The sequence below is a fragment of the Crinia signifera genome, chromosome 1 (assembly GCF_055691185.1).
Source record: "Crinia signifera chromosome 1, ASM5569118v1, whole genome shotgun sequence".
NCBI classification, from domain to species: Eukaryota; Metazoa; Chordata; class Amphibia; order Anura; family Myobatrachidae; genus Crinia; species Crinia signifera.
Genome location: NC_139217.1, coordinates 171,719,094 through 171,740,604, shown reverse-complemented (window position 1 = coordinate 171,740,604; position 21,511 = coordinate 171,719,094). Strand labels below are relative to the sequence as shown.

The window sequence follows — 21,511 nt, the reverse complement described above, 5'->3', positions numbered from 1 at the left end:
CGTCCTTCTGGCCGCTCCCCCATTTTCCGCCGCTCGTCGGCGCTGAATAGACGCTGTGTGCATGCGAACAGCGTCTATTCTTGGCAGGCTGGGGGGACTCCCAACTGCCCCCCCACCGCGGGACAATGGCGGCCCCGGGCGGGACGTGGGAACGTCCCCGAATATCGGGACGTTCCCGCGGTAAGCGGGACAGTTGGGAGGTATGTGAACCTCTAATTAAATATGACATCATCAGGAACTGAAAATCTACTTTCCATAAGATAAGTTTTATTTTAATGTCACCTGTGTGTCTTTGTTTCTAAATACAATACATACATCTCTCTCTCTCTCTCTCTCTCTCTCTCTCTCTCTCGCTCTCTATTATATATATTTTTTCTTATTTAATTGATTCATCCCCAGACCTGGAGTTCCTGGACCTCTTTTTCCAGAAAAATAGTACTGGTTATAGTCAAGGGGAGATACATATACACAGCTAGAATTAGGCACTTATGACATTGTTATTTCTAACTTTTCCTGCCAATTCCGTGTTAAAAAAAAAAAAAATTAACAGGGGTAGATGTATGAAGCAGGGTACTTGTTTCCTATCTGGGCACCCAGGTTTTGTACGTACGGCACCGTAATTAAATCGGATCGCATCGCATCGTACACATACACGATATTGAACGATGCGATGCGATGCGATGCGATCCGATTCGATTTCCCATAGGAAACAATGTGAAATGGCTCAATTTAGCCAAATTCTCATAGGAACAATAGTAAATGGGCCAAAAACACCCCTGAACATTGAAATGTCCCCCCAAAAGTAGTTTACGCCACCCCGCCATCAACGTGAACCCGAAGCGTGGCGAGCGCAGCGAGCCCGCGAGGGGCGGCGGTACGCGTCCTCCGACCTTTTCATGCCCTACTATCCACGTCGGCGTGGAGTGAGAATAGAATAGTGTGGCGAGCGCAGCGAGCCACCGAGCCCGAAGCGTGGCGAGCGCAGCGAGCCCCGCGAGGGGACGCGGATACCTTCACAGTTATACGCGTCCCCTCGCGGGCGACGCGGACACCTGGGAAGCCCGCGAAGGGACGCGTTTACCTGTGAAGGTATCCGCGTCCCCTCGCGGGGCTCGCTGCGCTCGCCACGCTTCGGGCTCGGTGGCTCGCTGCGCTCGCCACACTATTCTATTCTCACTCCACGCCGACGTGGATAGTAGGGCATGAAAAGGTCGGAGGACGCGTACCGCCGCCCCTCGCGGGCTCGCTGCGCTCGCCACGCTTCGGGTTCACGTTGATGGCGGGGTGGCGTCAACTACTTTTGGGGGGACATTTCAATGTTCAGGGGTGTTTTTGGCCCATTTACTATTGTTCCTATGATAATTTGGCTAAATTGAGCCATTTAACATTGTTTCCTATGGGAAATCGGATCTCATCGCATCGCATCGTTCAATATCGTGTATGTGTACGATGCGATGCGATCCGATTTCTCTACGGAGAATAGCATGGTGCGCAATTAACTTAGTGGGCGCCCAGATAGGAAACAAGTACCTGAAGCAGTGATAAGGGAGGAGAAGTGATAAAGTGCCTGGTACTTTATCACCAGACAATCAGGTCCTGACTGTTAAGTAAAAGGCTGGGCTTAAAAAGGAACAGTCAGGAGCTGATTGGCTGGTGATAAACTACCAGGCACTTTATCACTTCTCCTCCCTTATAACTGCTTTATACATCTATCCTGCATATGAATGGTAGCATTCGTTTGCATGTGTAGTCACCAGTGCCAGTGCTAGGTTGCCCGGCGCCCTCCTACAAACCATACATTTTGCGCCATTTCACATTGCCATTGCAACAAGCTGCAGCCCGATTGTGGGAGTGTATGCAACATGCGATCCTATGGAGGATCTCGGGTGCATGTACATGTATGCATACACCATCTCAGTGCTGTGTCCGCAAAATGTTGCAGGCACTAAAGGTGCCCATACCTGCTGCGAGAATCACATACGTTATGGGCTAGATCGCATCGCATGGCATGCATGCAATGTGTGTGCGATGCGATCCGAAAGCAGTACAAAAAGTATGTGCAGCATTCGTGACTGAGGGGGAAAGGAGGGGAGAGAAGGAGGAGATGGGAGAAGAGGGGAGGAGCTAGAGGGGGCGGAGTGTTGAGGACTGGCACAGCACACTGAGAAGAGGGAAGGAAGGGGAGGCGGCGCTGCTGCCTGTTAGTCATTTGATTGACAGCTGACAGGCGCAGGGAGCAATGGGTAGGGGGGCGGATCCGGACATGACATGACATCCAGGCATTCACAGACAGCACTACATGCCTCAGCGCAAGTGTCCGTGAGGAAGAGGGGGCAGGTCGCAGGAGGAGGACAGTGTGTGCGTGGTGCAGGGAGCTGCTCAGCCTCTCCATACTGCCACTGTCAGACAGGCACTGCGGGCGGCGTGCAGGCTGTGTGCATTCGCGGTGCAGCTCTTTATACTGCCGCCCACCTGCTGTCAGACAGGCGCTGCGGGCGGCGTGCAGGAGGCAGTGACATTGAGGGCTGAGGCAGCTTTAGCATAGCAGGGAGGGAGACAGCGCCTTTTCAGCATGGCGCCTCCCTGCGTTGCAGGAGCTGCTGAGTGGGTAGCGCCGGCCCTCAGTAGTCACTTATGTGGCTAATATCAGCCCAAACAGAAGGTTTCATTGTTTTCACTAGTGCTCCAAGAGATCCCTTCCTGCCATATCAGTATTAGCGCATTAAGGAACGATGAGAAAGCTCAAGAGTAAGAGAAGCTCCTGGAGACATGTAAAGGCATTCAAATGTGTCTAGCATGTGCCCTGATGTTACCATAATATGGTATTATAAATAACAGAGATCATCTTATGAAATGGAAATTATTATGAAAAAATAAATGGAAGAATTTTGCTATTTTGTGTACAAGGACAGAAAAGCACACGCTTGCTGTTGGGAAGAACCACAATACAACTTTACAGCTACTGGACAAACAAATACAGTAAATACAGTTCTGCACAGACAGGAGTAAAAATATGAAATACCACCAGAAGAAAGAGTAACTCTACACTCTTCTATTCCATGTTGTATTTGCTTGGCTGTATATATGTTGGGCTTATCATGTTTATAGTGTTATACAGTATCTATTTATGATATTACTGTATGGGGCTAATTTAAAAACCCATGCAGGAGTCCCAAAATCGCCTTTAGCCGATTTTTGCACTTTTATGCATACACAAGCTCAGACTGCGGTTGAATCCTGGAAGGATGTTACTATATTTTATTAGTCACTGGGGGCAGAGATGCGGCGGTGAGAAGAAGTACAATCAAATTGTATTTCTGTGACACGCTTGACATGCTGGGCAGCCCCAAGCATGATATTTTAAGCAAAATTGTGACTGCTACTGAATCAGGCCCTAACAGAGGAGTTTTGACCACACAACTTGTAACCTAAAGTATTGTATTGTAAGGATTTGCTGGGACTTAACCTCAGGACCCCTGTACTTCAGTGACTGCTCCCATAGCCTCCAGGGTAAGGAGGAGGTACATAGTACTTCACAATCTCCTGTGTATATTGTCTTTCCTTGTATATGCCTGTATTTTTCGGGTGCCGGACGGCTCCCCGACAGTCGGGATTCAGACAGTCATTCCGCCGATGTCGGAATCCCAACTGCTCCCTCTTGGGGGTTTATGACCCCCATAGAGGGAGAATAAAATAGGTGGCGAGCTGACGCGTGGCATGCGCAGCGAGCCTGCAAGGGGCTTCATTGCGCTCCCCCCCGCTGAGCAGTCGGGATTCCGACGTCTGAGTAATGACTGTCGGAATCCCGACTGTCAGTGATTTATACCACACCCATATTTTTCGCCCTATTAAACACATTTATAATGAATTTCCAACAATGTAATAGGTTTGTTAGTACATTAGATCTTCCTAAATCCTAGGTTTAGTAATAGCCTGAGGTCTTGTGGCTCCTCGTTTTACATTCATATGTTTATTATTATTATTCCTGTACCATTGTTTAGTATGTGACTATATTGTTTGTATAGTGAGTCTGGCATTCCTTGTGCTATTCACGTCTGACACAGGGGTAGATTTATTATAGCGGCGCTAAGAGCGCTGCTATAACACTCCCTGCTTCACCTCATTAGCTAAGCGAAGCAGGAGGGGACACCGACAAGATCTACTAAGATCTTGCCGCCGAAGCGGGGGAGTGCTAACTCCCCCCTCCGGCGATGTCCCCTCCAGCTGACAGCGCGTCAGCTAACACTGATGCGCTGTCTGCTTCTTCCCGGCCGGCTGGACTGCGCATGCGCGGGATCTCGCTACTCACGCGAGATCCCAGCGCAGCTCACCTCCAGCAGCAGGGACAGCGCTGTCCCTGCTGAAGGTATAGGGCATCGCCGCCTGCAGCTGGCGAAGTCGACAGCTGCAGACGGCGGAACGGTCAGCGATGCTGACCGTTCATAAATCAGGCAGGAGGCAGGGGCGCAGCATGAAATATCGTAGCTGCGCTATGCCTCCTTCCCCACAGCGCCACACGTTAGACACCCGCTCGGCGGGTGTCATAGATCAGGGGAAGCGCTATCCCCTGCCATAACGCATGGGGATAGCGCATATTCCCCTGATCGCCGGGTCATAAATCTACCCCACAGTTCTTAGGGGCAACGCTACTGCTACAGTGTTCTGCCCAAGAACTGGTTTTGTTTGTCAAGCTGTGGTTTGGTTAACAGGTCCGTCCAAACTTTATCCTTGAGTGCTACCTGCCTGAGGAGGAGAGGTATTATAGAAGCACATATCATGCCACTGTAGTGCTTCCTGCTTTACCGAGCCGAGCTGAAGCAGGAAGCATCATATGACGATATGTGTTATAATCTCGTCTGCCGTAGAAGGGAGAGTGAAAACTCCGGCATCAGCTTAGTGCTGATATGCTGGGACTCCTCACAGACGGCTCTTATCGCAAGAGCTGCCCTTTGTGACACTAATCGCATATGTTAGAGCATATGCGAATAGTATTGCTGCAGTAGCCAGCGGAGGGGGCGGTAAGTAGCTGCGGTTGGTAGTGCATCCCACCCTATACCTGCCAACCTATGTGCTGCTGCTGACTGCCTGAGCAAACTGACAAACTGTCTTTCATGCTGTCCAGCTACAGCAAAAAGAAATATGGAAACACAGTGAGCAAATATTTGATCTTCACCACTAGGGTTAAACCCTGACCATTGGAACCAATTGGCTGATGGTTCCAATGAAACATTAAATGATTCCCATCCCTACTCCTGGGGATAGATCTTGGTGTTATATGTTCTTTTTTTGTTGTCAGTGGCAGGAAAGGATGCTGGAGCCAGGCCTACCATCAAGGGAGACTGGCCCGGATTTCAGTGCTGGGCCATGGTGGCGGATCGGTGGTGATGATCGGGCCCACCATCAGGCAACCATGGAGGGGCAGATCTGGCAGCGATATTTTGTAGCCTGGTAGCCAATCAGCTCTGCATTCAAAATACCGTCGCCAGCTCTGTCCCTCCATGGTTGTTACTGCATGGTTGTCTACTTCTTCCCGATCTTCACTACTGCCATTAGGGCCCCCTCTCAATGCATGGACCAGCTGCAATCTTTGTCTACTGTCTGTACAATGGTAAGCTATGGGGGCTGAAGTGTGAGAGCATGGTGAGGCTGGAGCCGCATTAGGATGGCGCAAACAGTTTGTGAGGCTATGGAACAGTGTGAGTGTGTGTCTATGAGAGCAGTATGTGTGTGGCTATGGGGGCAGAGTGTGCATGGGACTATGCAGCAGTGTGTGCATGGCTATGGGCCCTGCCTATTTTGAAGTCATGGGCCCCACAATTTCTGATGGTAGCCCTGGATGAAACATAATAATAATAACAGTGTAAACATCCTCTACATGACTACTAAATGAATTATAGATTTCAGAATATACCCTTTGGAATGCTTAGATATAGCATGAGTAAATACCATGTAATTACAAAGTGCAGTGTCCTCTGTCATCTGTACAGGCATGATGATGAACCGTGCAACGTTAACAATATAGTGCGCGTTAACAATATAGTGCGTACACATTAACCAATGCAGGAAAATGTTGTTAACGACATAATGCTGTTATCTTGCCTTTAAAAGGTATAAATAACCCTTAAGGTGCCCATACACTAGTAAGATTTATCTTCAGATCTGGCTGGTTGGAACAAAAACATGGTTATGGATGAGTGACAGTTTGTCAGTTTTCAAGCATTTCCAAGCAAATGGTCAACTGTCATTTGCTCTCATCCATAACCATGTTTTTGTTCCAACCAGACAGATCTGCAGATAAATTTGCGTGTTTATGGCCACCTTAAGTTACATCACACTGGGTCCCTAAAGGACAGAAGATGGGACCACACTGCAAGATAATTATTACTAGGTAATTTCTTTGGTACTATTGGTCCTAATTATGTAGCTAATTAGTTTCACACAAATTAATTTATCCAGTAAACCGGTTATCCCATCCTTAACTGATAAACATTGATTTGGGGTTGATTGGTTTGTTTGTTTCGAAGGACAGAGGGCACACCTGGATAAGTACAGTAGGTTAAAATGAAACTGGTGAATTGGTACCTAATGATGTCTCTATTTTGCAGGGAGAAGAGATGAGCTGGTAATGAAACATACTGCAGCCATTACTAAATCCATTTTTACCCCTTAAATATTATAAGGACAATTTTACTGTTATACGGAGTAAAGTAACTTTTACCACAGCTCTTTATGGATTTTAGCAAAAATCATTACTATATATATATAACTCAAAGTCATGTAAATATGTTTTAGGTTTCAAAGACACCAATGTAATTTTATGTTGGGATGACGAAGATGCATTAGCATGACACAGAAAATCCTACCCTATAATACTTGAAAGCAAAGGCTGAACTCTTTCATGTTTACATTAATGTAGTCTTTAAGAACCGGATAGCAGTCTGTGCGAACTTTATATCTCAGGGTATAATCAGTAGATAATTACTGGCTGGAGCTTAGAGCATAAAGACTTTTCTTTGTCTTGTTTAAACTGAAAGCACTGCAGTGTTTAGAGCTTCCATACTTCAGCTTCTAAGGTCACTTTTCAGCTGTCCATCTTATGATGATTTTCATTGTTTTTGGACTACTTAGGGACAAAAAAACATGTCTGATGCTATTTGTGTTGAGACTTGTCCAGGTTTCACCTGCAAAATAGCCCTTCCTTGTCATCATCTCAATGATCAAAGCCATCGGCACTCATGAGAACATCAAACATACCTGTACTTCCTAAAACTGTGATTACTAAACCTTCCTGTAACAAGGAAGACCCCTCTGTATCCTCCCCACAATTCATTTCCCACACACACATTCCCACACACGTATTCACACACACCAGAAAAACACCAACTATTCAAGGAATGAACCTAGGGGAGTTATAAACTCAAAAGCGACTTAATAAAGGTGGTTATTAAATGTAGATTACACTTAACAGTTTGTGGATTGGCTACACAAAGACAGACTAGGGCTATGACTTGTAAAATGGCTGGCAAAATATATTACAAATCAAAACAAAACATAAAGAACAATTTTACACTTTCTTAAAATATATAGTAATCTGAAAGATCAGTTAAAAAGATTTGCTACTTGTCATTTATACTTTATTCCAATGACTGCAGATACCTGGCCCTGGTGCCCTCACAAACAATGGGATACGCAAGCGGAAGGTGCGGCACTCGGGTACAAAAGATACTGGAGACGTAGACGGTCTGGCAACGTTTCAGTTTATATTTGTTTTCAAGCAATGAAACACAAGTGAAACAAACATTTAAATACCTGTATGGACGCCGCCTCTCACCGTGGGGGAATGCCAGCCTCCGTGCACTGACGCCCCGGGGGACGCTGTCGCGCTGCCGATGACGTCATGCCGTCAGCATGCTCACCTCCTCGGGAGGCGCGTCTGGGTTGCTAAGCAACGGCTGTTGTACAAACGGACATACTGAAATATAAAAAAACACAACATAAACACCGTGCAATAAAGTATCACATAAAAATACACGTATACAAACATAGACAAATCACATACAGAGCAGCTGTCCCAATCAAAGGACTATACTATAATGAAACTGTTCAAAAAGCGGACTAGCATCATAATGATTAATGAAAACAACCATAAGAAATATATTCATTGAGCCCTTTTGGCTGGATTACATCCAACCGGGCTATCCACCGGTTTTCGCATTGGATTAATTTAAGCCCTCGATTACCTCCTCTGATGGAGGGAACAATCGTGTCAATCATGCGGTACCGCAGACTATTAAGGGGGTGCGCCGCTGTGGTGAAGTGCCGAGCCACAGGTTGGTCACTGTGGCCGGCAAGTAAGGCATTGCGGATGGCAGACCTGTGGGCTGTCATGCGGATTTTGAACTTATTTTCAGTTTTGCCGATGTATACCAGACCACATGGACATATGATCTGGTATACAACAAACATAGAATCACAATTGAGGCGATGTCTAATTTTTACCAGCCAAGACCTTACATTTCTACCTCAAGAGAAATTTAAGGTCTTGGCTGGTAAAAACTGACATAGCCAACCTTAGACCTGAGAAATTGCTATCCAATTCTTTTTCCTTTTTGCCCCCTTCTAAATTAGGATGTAGTAGGTGCGGATGTGTTACCTGCCAGTTTTTGCTGGCGGGAGATACATTACAACCCCCCCACTCAGGGCATACTTACAAAATTAGACACCGCCTCAATTGTGATTCTATGTTCGTTGTATACCAGATCATATGTCCATGTGGTCTGGTATACATCGGCAAAACTGAAAAGAAGTTCAAAATCCGCATGACAGCCCACAGGTCTGCCATCCGCAATGCCTTACTTGCCGGCCAGAGTGACCAACCTGTGGCTCAGCACTTCGCCACAGCGGCGCACCCCCTTAATAGTCTGCGGTACTGCATGATTGACACGATTGTTCCCTCCATCAGAGGAGGTAATCGAGGGCTTAAATTAATCCAATGCGAAAACCGATGGATAGCCCGGTTGGATGTAATCCAGCCAAAAGGGCTCAATGAATATATTTCTTATGGTTGTTTTCATTAATCATTATGATGCTAGTCCGCTTTTTGAACAGTTTCATTATAGTATAGTCCTTTGATTAGGACAGTTGCTCTTTATGTGATTTGTCTATGTTTGTATATGTGTATTTTTATGTGACACTTTATTGCACGGTGTTTATGTTGTGTTTTTTTATATTTCATTATGTCCGCTTGTACAACAGCCATTGCTTAGCAACCCAGACGCGCCTCCCGAGAATGTGAGCACGCTGACGGCATGACATCAGCAGCAGCGCGACAGCGTCCCCCGGGGCGTCAGTGCAAGGAGGCTGGCGTTCCCCCACAGTGAAAGGCGGCGTCCATACAGGTATGTTTGTTTCACTTGTGTTTCATTGCTTGAAAACAGTTATAAACTGAAACATTGCCAGACCGTCTACGTCTCCAGTATCTTTTGTACCCGAGTGCCGCACCTTCAGCTTGTGTGGGTATATATATATATATATATATATATATATTCCCAAGTATGGATCACACTCTCCTCCAAATAGGTATCAACTGCCGGGGTGCCAGCTCAGGTGCTTCCAGATAAATCCAGATACCAGTATAGCATTTTAGAAAAAATGAGGACACTCACCAGGCTTCATACATGGATATATATTTTCTTTTAATCCATCTTCAGCAGTTCACAAACATAAAGTGCAATGTGCATGACAGTGGGCCATGGGGCAACGTTTCGGTCTGCCCCCAGACCTTTGTCAAGGCCCCCACTATCTCCTCCTAAAGTGCATTTTCTCAAATTTTCTGCATTATATGTTGTCCGGGCAGCTGATGGCACGGGGCCACTAACAAAGCATCGGAGCTGAGTGCCGGCTAATTGCATATTATATATATATGTGTGTGTATATATATATATATATATATATATATATATAAACACACACACACACAAACATGTAGTATTATCTATATATTATTATGTAGGAGTTTCTCAGGGTACCCTAACAGTCCACATTTTAAGTCCAGTGCTATTTTTCAGAAGTAACCAGCAGCTACTCAGTTTCTGAACCTCTTTTTAAATATAAATATATTTGTTATGGACCAAAATGTACTTTCCATAAGATAAGTTTTATTTTAAAGTCACCTGTGAGTGCATTTGTTTCTAAATACAATATATACATATCTCTCTCTCTCTCTTTATTTAATTGATCCACCCCAGATCCAGGGGCGGATTTAGGGATGAGGGCGCCCCTAGGCACAACAATAATGTTTACTAAGTAGGAGAGTTTATAGGGGCAGTATCTGCATGTCCTATCCATTTACACTCTATTTAAGATGGAATATAGTACAGTACAGTGGATATTTTGCAGTTATTGGTACATTTTGGGCTGACAGTACCATCACAGGCATCCAAGTGCCGCCCCCAAACATGTGCCGCCCCTAGGCCGGTGCCTCACGTGCCTAATGGGAAATTCGGCTCTGCCCAGATCCGGAGTTCCTAGATCTATTTTTCCAGAAAAATAATACTGTTTAAGACTATTCATGTTTGTGCACTGTCAGATGGTATAAAACTGACCCATGTATTAGGTTACCCACAGTATAATATATGTGCTGGCTCAGCGCTGTTTCCCATGCTACAGACAGGGGCGTAGGGAGGGTGGAGCCGGCGGAGCACAAGCTCTGGTCGCGAGACATCAAAGGGCGCCGGAGACATGCAGCCCGCTCCCCTGCTCCCTCCCTGCTATGCCCGAGGGGAAACGGCACCATGGGGGGCACAGGGTCGTGATGCTCTGATCTGTTAAAGCTGGAGGCAGGCTGTGGCTGCTCTTGTTGCCGCTCTGCTCCAGCCTCCCGGCAGCTCCATCCCACACTCACTGTTAAGACTGAGGTGTGTGAGGGTAGCTGGGGTAAGCGCTGCGGCGCTACATGCAGGGAGGTGATTGACAGCTTCGACCAGCCGGGTAGAAATGCCGGGGCTCTACCTGGGGAAGTATTCCTTATGTTCGTAAGGTGTGTTCAGCACCTGAGCGTCAGGAGCAGCAGCAGCATCAGCCCGCAGGCTGTTTGTCCCTGTGTGCTCCCCTTTCCTTACAGTGGGCGTTCCCCCTTGTCTCCGCACATTGTGTCAGTTGTGTACCAGCGCGCCTTTAGTGAGTCAGCACACCCATTGTGAGGAGACAGCGCGCCTTAGCAGAGTGTGTCCTGTGCTGTGTTGAGGTGACAAAGATAGCGTTGCTTGTAAGGAGAGGACACCGCTATAACCATGCAGCGTGTCCTGAACCTCAGCAATTATCCCTGCCAGAGGGAGCTGGCAATCACCACCTGAAAGTTATATAGTATGTAATGGGCATTACAGTTTGTTATATAGTATGTAATGGGCATCAGGTGTGGCCTTATGTGTACTTGGCATTACGGCATGTGGCTTTATGTGTTATAGGTATTACAAAGTTCGCTAAAATGTGCAATGGGCATTACGGTGCGTGGTATAATGTTAGGCCACGCCCCCTTTTTCGTCACGCTAGAGCCCCGCCTAATACAAATCGGGGAGGCGCGAAACATGCCCTTGCTCTGGGCACTGTGGCACCTAGCTATACCACTGGCTACAGAAGGTCATTGAAACACAGCAGCGCTGCTGGTCCCTGCGTAAAGCAGCCAGCACGTATTACCCTGAATATATGTTTATATGTGCTGACTTACTGCAGTGCGCGGTCGGCGCTGCAGCTCAGGGTAAGTAGCTTACCCCTGATTATTATTAAAGTAACTTAAAGGAAATTGTAAGCGGAAAAACATCACTTTGAAAGTGAATCAGTGGTTCCATTGATCCTAATAACTGGAAAAGGTTAATAGAAGTTACATTATATCTTTTCATCTGTAATAGTTAAAAAGGATTCAAATGCTAGATGAAAACGTAGGTTTTCCAATTAAAGAAAGAGTTTGTGTTCCATCAAGGAATAGTATTTTCAATTTATTTGCTGAAACTTGAAAATTAATTCTGAGGGAGTGTGAAAATTAGTTTCAGAAATGTTATATATCAAACCTTTGTGCAGCATGCATTTTATGTTAAGGACTATTGACTATAGACTACGCACGGTCTGTGCCCTGTGGAGGGCTAGCTGCACTTCCCACACAACAAAAAGCACTTTGCTATACCGTATAATTAGATCCATTTTCTACAAAATAAATGGTATTATTATGGAAGCCTTGTGTACCTATTTGTTTATCCCCATATGTACCAGTACTGTGAAATGAGATGACATATAATAAATGTAAAAAAGTGGTGCCGTCTGGGAACTAGCGACTCAAGAAGTACGACTACAGTAGCTTACTATATTGACAGATCTATAAGTCCCATACACACTAAATTACTATTGCCTATATCTTTTAAATTCCCATCTAGTGTGTATGGGTCTTTAAGTTTGGTAGAGATCTTCTTTAATCCCCTTCAGTGGCACTCCCGAGAATTTTCCTGGTTTTGCTCCAGTGCGCACACTGGCAAACTCTTGGGAGTGCCACAGCCTGTGCTCCCTTCCTCCAGACAGCGCGCTGAGCTGAGCCCTGAGATCAGCGCTGCACTCAGCTTCAGCGGCTGCCCGGCCCTGCCTCCTTCCCCCCTGCTGTGTGCTGCGTGACCTTGTAATGGCTGATAGACTCTTCAGTATTATATGTGACATTTTAAAGTATTTTTCATTAAATAAAAACCATAAGGATAAAGAATCCTTTATAGGAGTGATTCCACACAGCACGGGTACCCCATCTAAAAGAAACCTTGATATGAAAGTAAAATCTTTTTATGCATGTGAGTGAGGTACGCATAACCGACTACAGTATCTGTTGAGTAAAAGATACCCAGATATTCCTGGCCTCACTACACAGCTATGTAAGTGAGGTAGGAACGCCAATCACTCTGGGACATCTATAGCATCCAATAATTAATCATAAAGCCACCCCTAAACCATATCGCATGCGATTTACATACCATCTACTGGAAAGTGCCACCGTGAAACTAAACGAGTACCCAATACTCTGCTCACCAGGTAAAAATGTCATAATATACTTGTGCAAACCGGCCGATACTATTTATGTACTGTATAAATGGATAAATGGAGTTGACTGGCTGGAGCACCATTTATTATATGCAACAAGTTTTATCAGTCACAATGAGTTTTTTATTGATAAATGTACTCCATAGCTTGCTATGGTTTCTTTGAAAAAAATGTAACATGCAATAATGAGACTATGAACCTAACAAAATAAAAAGTTCATCACAATGAAATGTCTTACAATACTTGAAACATTTCAAAATATCAATAACAATTTGACACAAGCATAATTTATAATAGACATATTCCCTGAACATGTGTTCTCCCCTGGGGTACTATATGAAAAGCAAACAGACCACCGAAAAAAAAGGCCAGGTCATGCATACGGCTAAAAGTGTGAAACGTTGCATATTGTATTAAAATCCTACAGCATTTAAGTTGTGTACTGCATATCCTGCATTGCACAGCAAACAGACCATAGCCAGCTATGTAGAAAAGGAGACATGACTTAACCCCATGGCTAATTACTCGGCTGGGCCACTTAAATGAAGTGGAAAGGTAAGGTGGGTGGGTTATTGGGGTAATCTATTCAAATACATGTAAATGAACAGGATATACTGTCATATGGTAGAATGATAGATATTCAAAGTTGCCAAGCAGGGCATCTTCTGGGGCACAACCTGGGAGACGGCACTGTGGGGGTGCATGATCTCTACAGATTACAATGGGTCTGGCTATCTGTATGGAATCTGCAGAAAATTTCCTTTCAAAAATGGACACTGCCGTGGAGGAGGCAGATGCTAGAGGTCTTACTGGGTAGCGCATATCACTACTTGGAAGTTATAGTTTCTGGGTAGCGATATATTTATTTATAGATATATAGCTATATTGCCCCTGGCAGTGGGCGTGTAACACCCTGGCAACAAGTAAAAAAACAATGGCTATGAATAAGAAACCCCTGGCTACGAGCATGTACCCCTGGCTATGAACAATTAGGTAAAATAAAATGTATAATGGGGGCACCAGAAACTTTTTTGGCAGTGTGGCTCAAAAGTTCTTGTTACGCCACTGATCTGGGGGAATGTTCAATAAATAGTAATCAAACAGTACAGTATGTAATGAAACAATAAAGTTCAATAGCAGAACTCAATTACAGGCATTATACAGCATTCAGGGAAAAAAAAACAACTTTATTAAACTTAAGTAACCTCACAGCCTACAACTTAATTTTGAAGTGCCAAATAACTGCAATAAAGTTATCCTAATATGATTTCTTGGTTGCTTGAATGTCAAAGCCCACAGAGAAGGTAGCTCGCTTGTCCTGGAACTATGCTCTACCTTAGTCTTCATGTCAAAGAACAGATGCCTAGGAGGAACCTAGAACAAAGTATCTGTTTAAAAGAATTAGCAATTCTTTAAGCTGCCAGAAGCTTCAATTAAATAGCCAGATGTCTTATTTTTCATTTAGCACATTTTTGTGAGAGAGATATTAGCATAATTCTTCCTAAATGTGAAGAAATCGTTTTCTGTAAACTGCTCCCCAATGACCATTTACATTATATTAGTATTTGCATTCTTTACGGTTTACAATTTGTTTAGCTGTTTTTCTTCTTTTTGTGAAAATTATACACCAAGTGCAAATCTCTGTACATTGATTAATGGCAAAAGCAGCTGACATTTCTCAACATATGATAAGAAAGAAATTGCATGAGAAAAAAAGAAATGAGAAATGAAACAAGAATAAATTTAACATGCAATTTAGCACACAAAATGTAAGGCTTTCAATGGCATAAAGTTATTTCTTATTTACAAAGGGCAAATTTTAAAACTTGTGCTTCTCGTCATTGAAGGTAATATACTTTATTAACAAACTTGAAAGAACTGAAAAAAGTCTCCTTTTCAATATACAGTATCATTACTTATTCCATATCAATAGATGACAATCATGTACTTTCACATACAGTACATGTACTCCCATAATTCGTCTAATGCGAGTAGGGGGCAGGCGTTGGTGTGGGTGGCGTTTAGATGACCCTCAAAGCTGTGAATTTCGTAGCTTTGCTAGTCAACCAGAATCACCACCACAATTCCATCTAATCGTACGGCGCAGTGTACACATTCGATTTAGACTATATACTGTAGTACAGATCTGTACTATATAGTCTAGACTGCACAGTCTATTTATCTATTTGATTTCGATGCTGAGGGGCCATGCATCAGGATCGACTCAAAATCGGATGCGCTCAATTTCCGTTCATTTCGATTATGCTTATATAAGCAAAATCGAATAGAAAAATAGATGAAATATAACCAAGTGTATGTCCTATAAGTTATTTTTTATTTTTAACAACTCTTTTAGCCAAGTACAACTACGATTTTGAGAGATGTTTAAAGGTTAAGGTCTAATAAAACCATCAAAAGCACTGAACTAACGTATCTCATGAGAATTTGTCCAGAGCGTGCTTCAGCGAGGTATTTCATTCAGTAGGTTGAAAATAAAACTGTATATTCCTTTCCTACTGAACTAAGAGCAGCTCATGAAAAAGTTTTATAGAGAACCATTTGGAGAAAAAGAAAGGGAAAACAACTTCTTGCAATAAAAAGGATCTTTCTAAAACATTAGTTTCCCTGTAGTGTGCTGGTCAACAGGGCCGCCAATAGGGGGGTGCTGTGGGTACAGCTGACCTGAGCCCCGTTCTCTGGAAGGGCCAGGGCAGCTCAGTTTGACCACCACAACCCCCCTCCCTCCCCCAACTGCCTCCACTGAGCTGCGCTCATTGCGCTGAACAAAGCAGCCAGTCGCGGAGCGCAGGCTTATTCAACCCAGGACGCCGGCGGCCAATTAAAATGCGGCACTGGCTTTTGAGCCAATCAGACGGTGCATACCAGCAGCCAATCAGAGCGACTGGCCCTAAGTGTAAGAACAGATATAGGGAGTTTCCAACTTTCCGCTCATAACACATTGGCAACGATAAACTTGCGGAATTTGCTATTTCTCTATATGTTTCACCAATGGTTTTATTTTTAAATAGGCTATCCAATTAGATTGGCCATAATAAAGCATATTTTCGGCAGATGATACCCTCCCTCCCCATTTTGATGCCAGGTTATTGGGGATAATTGAAAAGCCTCCAGTGAGCCAATTACCCATGATCAGCAATAACCAGTAGTTAGATCCAATCCATAGTGAGAAATACATCCAGCATAGAGAATAGTGAAGTGTTACTGTGCAACTAGAAACATCACACAGGCAGCAGAAAACAAATCAAGAGGTAGGTGTAATAGTGAGCGTTTTCTGTGTGCATCACAAAAGATTTCAATTAAAGTTTTGCCATGCTCATTGTGATATTTGAGGTATAAATTGAATAATCAACTCCCTGAGGATTTCCTGCCAGCCCACATTCCTTTTCTGTGTAATTTAATGTTCAATATGTCAACATAAATCATCCACTGTCATATGTAGCACAGACATATAAAACAAAGGAAATCTAACAACATTGCAATTTACAGATAAAAAAAACCAAAACATTTAAATAAGCAGCAACGTTGTATATCTTAGGTTAAGCAAATTAGCATATATCCCAAAAAATAAATAAATGACACTATCGACATATGCGAATGATAGCTCAAGTATTGATATCAATGTCACCTTCATTACAGCATCTATATCAACACATAGTAAACAAAAAGCTTGGAATTCACACATCATTATTCAGAATATGCACTTTTGGCTGCAGAAATGCATTTAATCTAACTATGTGCTTACAGGACAGATCAAATTGTATTTGCTAAGAAAGGAGATTTATTTGACCCGTAGGGGTTCAATCTGATTGAATAGTGGAAAGAGGGCATTATAAAGCAAAGCCATCTACAGGCATGCCCATACATGGGCAACTATTCCTACTAATCACATCATGAAAATACAGTGGAATTTTCCACTGGGGTTTTATGATGACTTACAAATACCAGTGTGAGGCACACAGCTGACACCACCCTCTAGGCAAGAGACATATTTGCTAAACTGAACTTTATGAAGTCTACATGAAAACTTTGTACATCCCTCGTAATAACCCAGCTGACATCAGTGTCACTGTACTACATGTTGTCTTACTATGATCAGTCAGCTCTTTATAAAGACACACATACAGATAGTGGTAGATGCTCAATTAGTTCAGTAATATTACTCAGGTGCATGAGGGAGAGGTTAATACTGAGTAAGTAAAACAATAATTTCCCCCCCCAGCACACTGAGTAGTATTAGTAACCAATCTTGAACACTACATGATAATAGATTCAGAGATTTTGGTTACATATACCTGCGCAGGTGTATGCTATGCCCCCAAGCCACGTCAAATGTTAATCGTAGACCCAATTTAGGGTAACGGTGGTGTGGGGTGCGGTGCCCCTGGACTGGTTGGGCTGGGTGGCTTTAGTGCGGCATGCCTTTATATTCTATTAACACTTTCCTCTCACTAACACTATCTCTCTCTTATTTTAATTACATTTAATTTTTTATTTTTTCTCTCTCTATATATAGCTTCGGCTTCCTATCACTAATTATTAACACTTAGTATATCACTGGCGTGCCCCGCTGGGCTTCCTAGCTTATGATAGTTTTTGGGGTGCCACACCCTGCACCTAGATATAGCGCTAGGGACCCCCAATATACAGAGAAGCCTTGAAGTGGCGTGGGGGCATAGCATACACCTGCGCAGGTATATGCAACCAATATCTCTGAATTCTATTATCATGTAGTGTTCAAGATTGGTTACTAATACTATTCAGTGTGCTGGGGGGGGAATTTGGAGCTCTTTATAAAGGCCTGCAAACATACCCACTCTTTGCTTCATCTTTCAATTCTTATTATTCTGTACAGAAACTAATAATTTACACCGCACAACAAACGTGTTACTATCTTTTTCCTGCTGTATATTGACTAGGGAAGGTCATCGACCATCGATGATTCAAAATCATTGATGGTTTATGGCCGATGTTGAATACTTTTTCCATCGATTGGGGATAACCAGATGGTTTCCCTACATCAATGGCATAGTTGAAACAATGTTTTAGTTTTTTTTTCTTCAAGGTGCCGAGACACGGAGCATAGCTCCACCCCGACACTCGGAAGCCCCGCCCCCACATTTTGATTGGTCCTCCGGCAATTCAGTCAAAGGTGCTTGATAACCATCGATAGCTAAAACTATCAATGGTTATCAATCACATTGTTTCGCAATATATCAATGGCTGGGTGCAGAATCACCATCGATGGAAACCATTGATGGCAACTGCACCGATGTCCATCCCTAATATTGACATGGATTGGCTTTTTTTCTTAACATAAAGCCTATGGAGATTGATAATATGCATTCTCAACCAATTTAACAAAAATGCAGAAGGGGAGGGGCATTTGAAGTAAAAATCTTTATTAACAGCAAAATGTACAATAAAGGGACCTAAATGAAGGGGGAAAATAACACTTCTATAATATGATTGCTTGTAGAAAACTCTGATATCTTAACTATTGGGTTCTTTAATTTTACAACAATCTTGAGGGCAATAAACTTTGGGGTAAAATTCACTAAAGTGAGAGCATTTAGAAGTGAGAGGTATTGCCCATAGCAACCAATCAAATTCTATTATACTCTAAAAGAAGGTAATAGACAATGAAAATTTGAATCTTATTCTTTATTATGGGTAACATTTCTCACTTCAAAATACTCTCACTTTACTAAATGTACCCATTCATGTCCACATTCTAATTTTTTTTTATGTAATAATACTGTGATATTTAAGTTGTTAAGTTAGAACATTACACAATATGATTTTTTTTTTTTTGCATGAGACTGTTGGTATATAGTTTATAAAATATAAATACAATAAACATACACGGAAATATATTTCTATTTTTCAAAAAAATCAAACTCCACTGCAATTAGAATTACAAAGGAAATGCAACATAAATCACATAAAAAATGCATTCTAGAAATACATAGAAATGAGTGGTGTGCACTAGCAATGGAATAACACACTCACACAGTAATAAAATATACATAGCAAAATACATTGTGACATATGTAAATATTGAGGTGCGCTCATAATGCATAGAGTCATTTAGATGGCATATGTGGTGCCATTATCAGGGTTACATGGCAACAGCTGGAGATAAATACACGCACAACCAAGCCTTTAAGCAGGTGCAGTGGAATATAAAATATTTATTTGGTTCACTAGTCATTTCCTAGCACTGTAATGTAAAAGTCCTAGAACATGGATTTCAGATAGAATTATTGATGAGGTTACTTGAAGTGACCTTTCACCATTCCTCTAGGAGGAGATAAGCTTAAACAATTCCCGCTTCTTCTTTTTTTTGCAATATATATTTAAAATGTAGCATATCAGGTCTCCGTATTAGATGGGACAGTATTATCTTCCATAGTTCATATAAAGAAAATCTAAGTGGCAGTTTTAGGTGGATCACTAAGACATTTACTGATCTGAAATTCCTACTGAAAGTAAAAATGTTTTTAGTTTCATAGTAGTCTTTATAACCCATATAAGAAGAAACTCATAGCATGCAAATACGGGTTGGGATCATTCGGTCGATGAGACTTATGTCAACGCTGTGGTCTAAGCCGTTAGATAGACAGTTTAGTTTTGTAGATAGAACAAAGATAGACAAGAGTATATGTGCTGTCAATGTACTGGCGGGGCGACCAACTGTGTGTCAAACCTATGTGTTTTCGAACCAAGAGCTATTGATCCAATAGCTGGCCGACCTACTGTGTTTCGTTGTAGTTGTTATCGTAGTAATTGTTTTTGATCAAATAGCGTGCCGACCTATTGTGTGTCGACCTAGTTTTTGTCGATCTAAGTGACGTCGATTTACTTGTGGGTCAACCAACTGTGTGTCGACCTAGATGTTGTCAACCGACGGGTTGGGTTGATGTAACCCTATTGTCGATATAGTTCTTGTTGACCTAATGTTCATGTTGACCTACAGCATGTCAAACTAATATTAGCGTCAACCTAAGGTGTGTCTTTGTAGTGGTGTTGACCTAACCATTGTCGATGTTCCCGTCATCGACCGAATGACCGCATACCGCAAATACTGTAGGCTTTCATTTGATAACATAGTTTTGAAGAATCCATTTTTGGGTCCAACCAAATGGTTGCAAAGACTTGAAACCAGGAATAATTAGACATTTTAAGGGAAAAATATATATTTGGAAGGAATTGTTTTATTGTTTGTTTTTTTATTAACTTGTATTTTAATAATCTGATGGATGTTTAATGATTTCTTATTATACTATTAAATATAAAAACATTCAAGTGCATGCAATCAATTAAACAGGATATAATAAATGCTCTGTGCCAAAGATAAATTCTGAGAGAACATTTTGTTAAAATGAACATTAACAATATTGAATTTAATATCAACGGGACATGATGAACTATTGAACGTGAGCTGAGAAATGATGTTGTTACTGTAATCACCATACTACAGTAGGTACTAACTTAGGTTCACTCCTGATTTTCTTCCTACTGCACTATAACTCCCAACATGCACTGACAGATTATGAATTTCATTTCCTGACGTGTGGTACATTTATACATTTGAAAGCATAAATCTAGTATGCAACATCAATGCATTTTATATGTAAACGTTTTGTTATGGCACACTATTATACATAGTTTTATTATAAGGTTCCCAGACAGACTGAAAGATCAGGTCCTCTACCAATCTATATCAATAGCTGATTTTGTCTAGTTTGTTTGAATATTGGATAACACGACTAAGAGCTAAACTTACAGCTATGCTTTAATTTATAATGCTATCATGTACCGGCATACACATAGGTTCCCGGCGCTTGGGATGCAATCAGTCAAATGACAGATACTGGCATTCCAAAGCGGAGGATCATGACAGGAGCTTTGTAAGTACCATAACCCTCTCCCCTACCCTTAACCCTCCTCCCTAGTGGCTTAACCTAACCTCCCATGCTAACTCTGCAAGACTCCGCAAACAAGATTGGGATACCAGCTGTCAGGATTTGGGCATCATCATTCAAATCCATGTCGGAATTCCAGTACCGGTGTTCTAGCGGCAGTCAGGATTCCAATGCTGGTATTCCTATAACCAACATGCCGACTGCTGGGAATTTAACTGCATCTCCTTATACTATCCTACTTAATTCCAATATAAAACTGGGATTCAAACTATGGGAGTTTGTATACCGTTAATACATATATAAAAGAATTTGGTAATTATTCCTAAAATATGGATTTTGTCAAGTGACACAGTGCAACAACAGAATCTATACAGTAATAGTTTGTATAAAATTGGACATACCGCAAACAAGGAACCCTGGAAAACACAGGCACCTGTAAGGGATAAAAAAAAAAGAAAATTAGAAAAGTTTGTGGTTATTCTACATAAATACCA

General features: G+C 42.5%; 1 protein-coding gene across 3 annotated transcripts in view; it reads right to left on the bottom strand.

Moving 5' to 3' along the window:
- Positions 1-21,511, bottom strand: part of FRAS1 (Fraser extracellular matrix complex subunit 1) — a 460,024-nt gene that overhangs the window by 395,819 nt on the left and 42,694 nt on the right. For all 3 annotated transcript variants that reach the window (XM_083177073.1, XM_083177084.1, XM_083177093.1), the window contains exon 2: positions 21,419-21,450. In XM_083177073.1, coding sequence (XP_083033199.1) covers positions 21,419-21,450 — 32 coding nt within the window. The remainder of the gene's footprint in view (positions 1-21,418; positions 21,451-21,511) is intronic.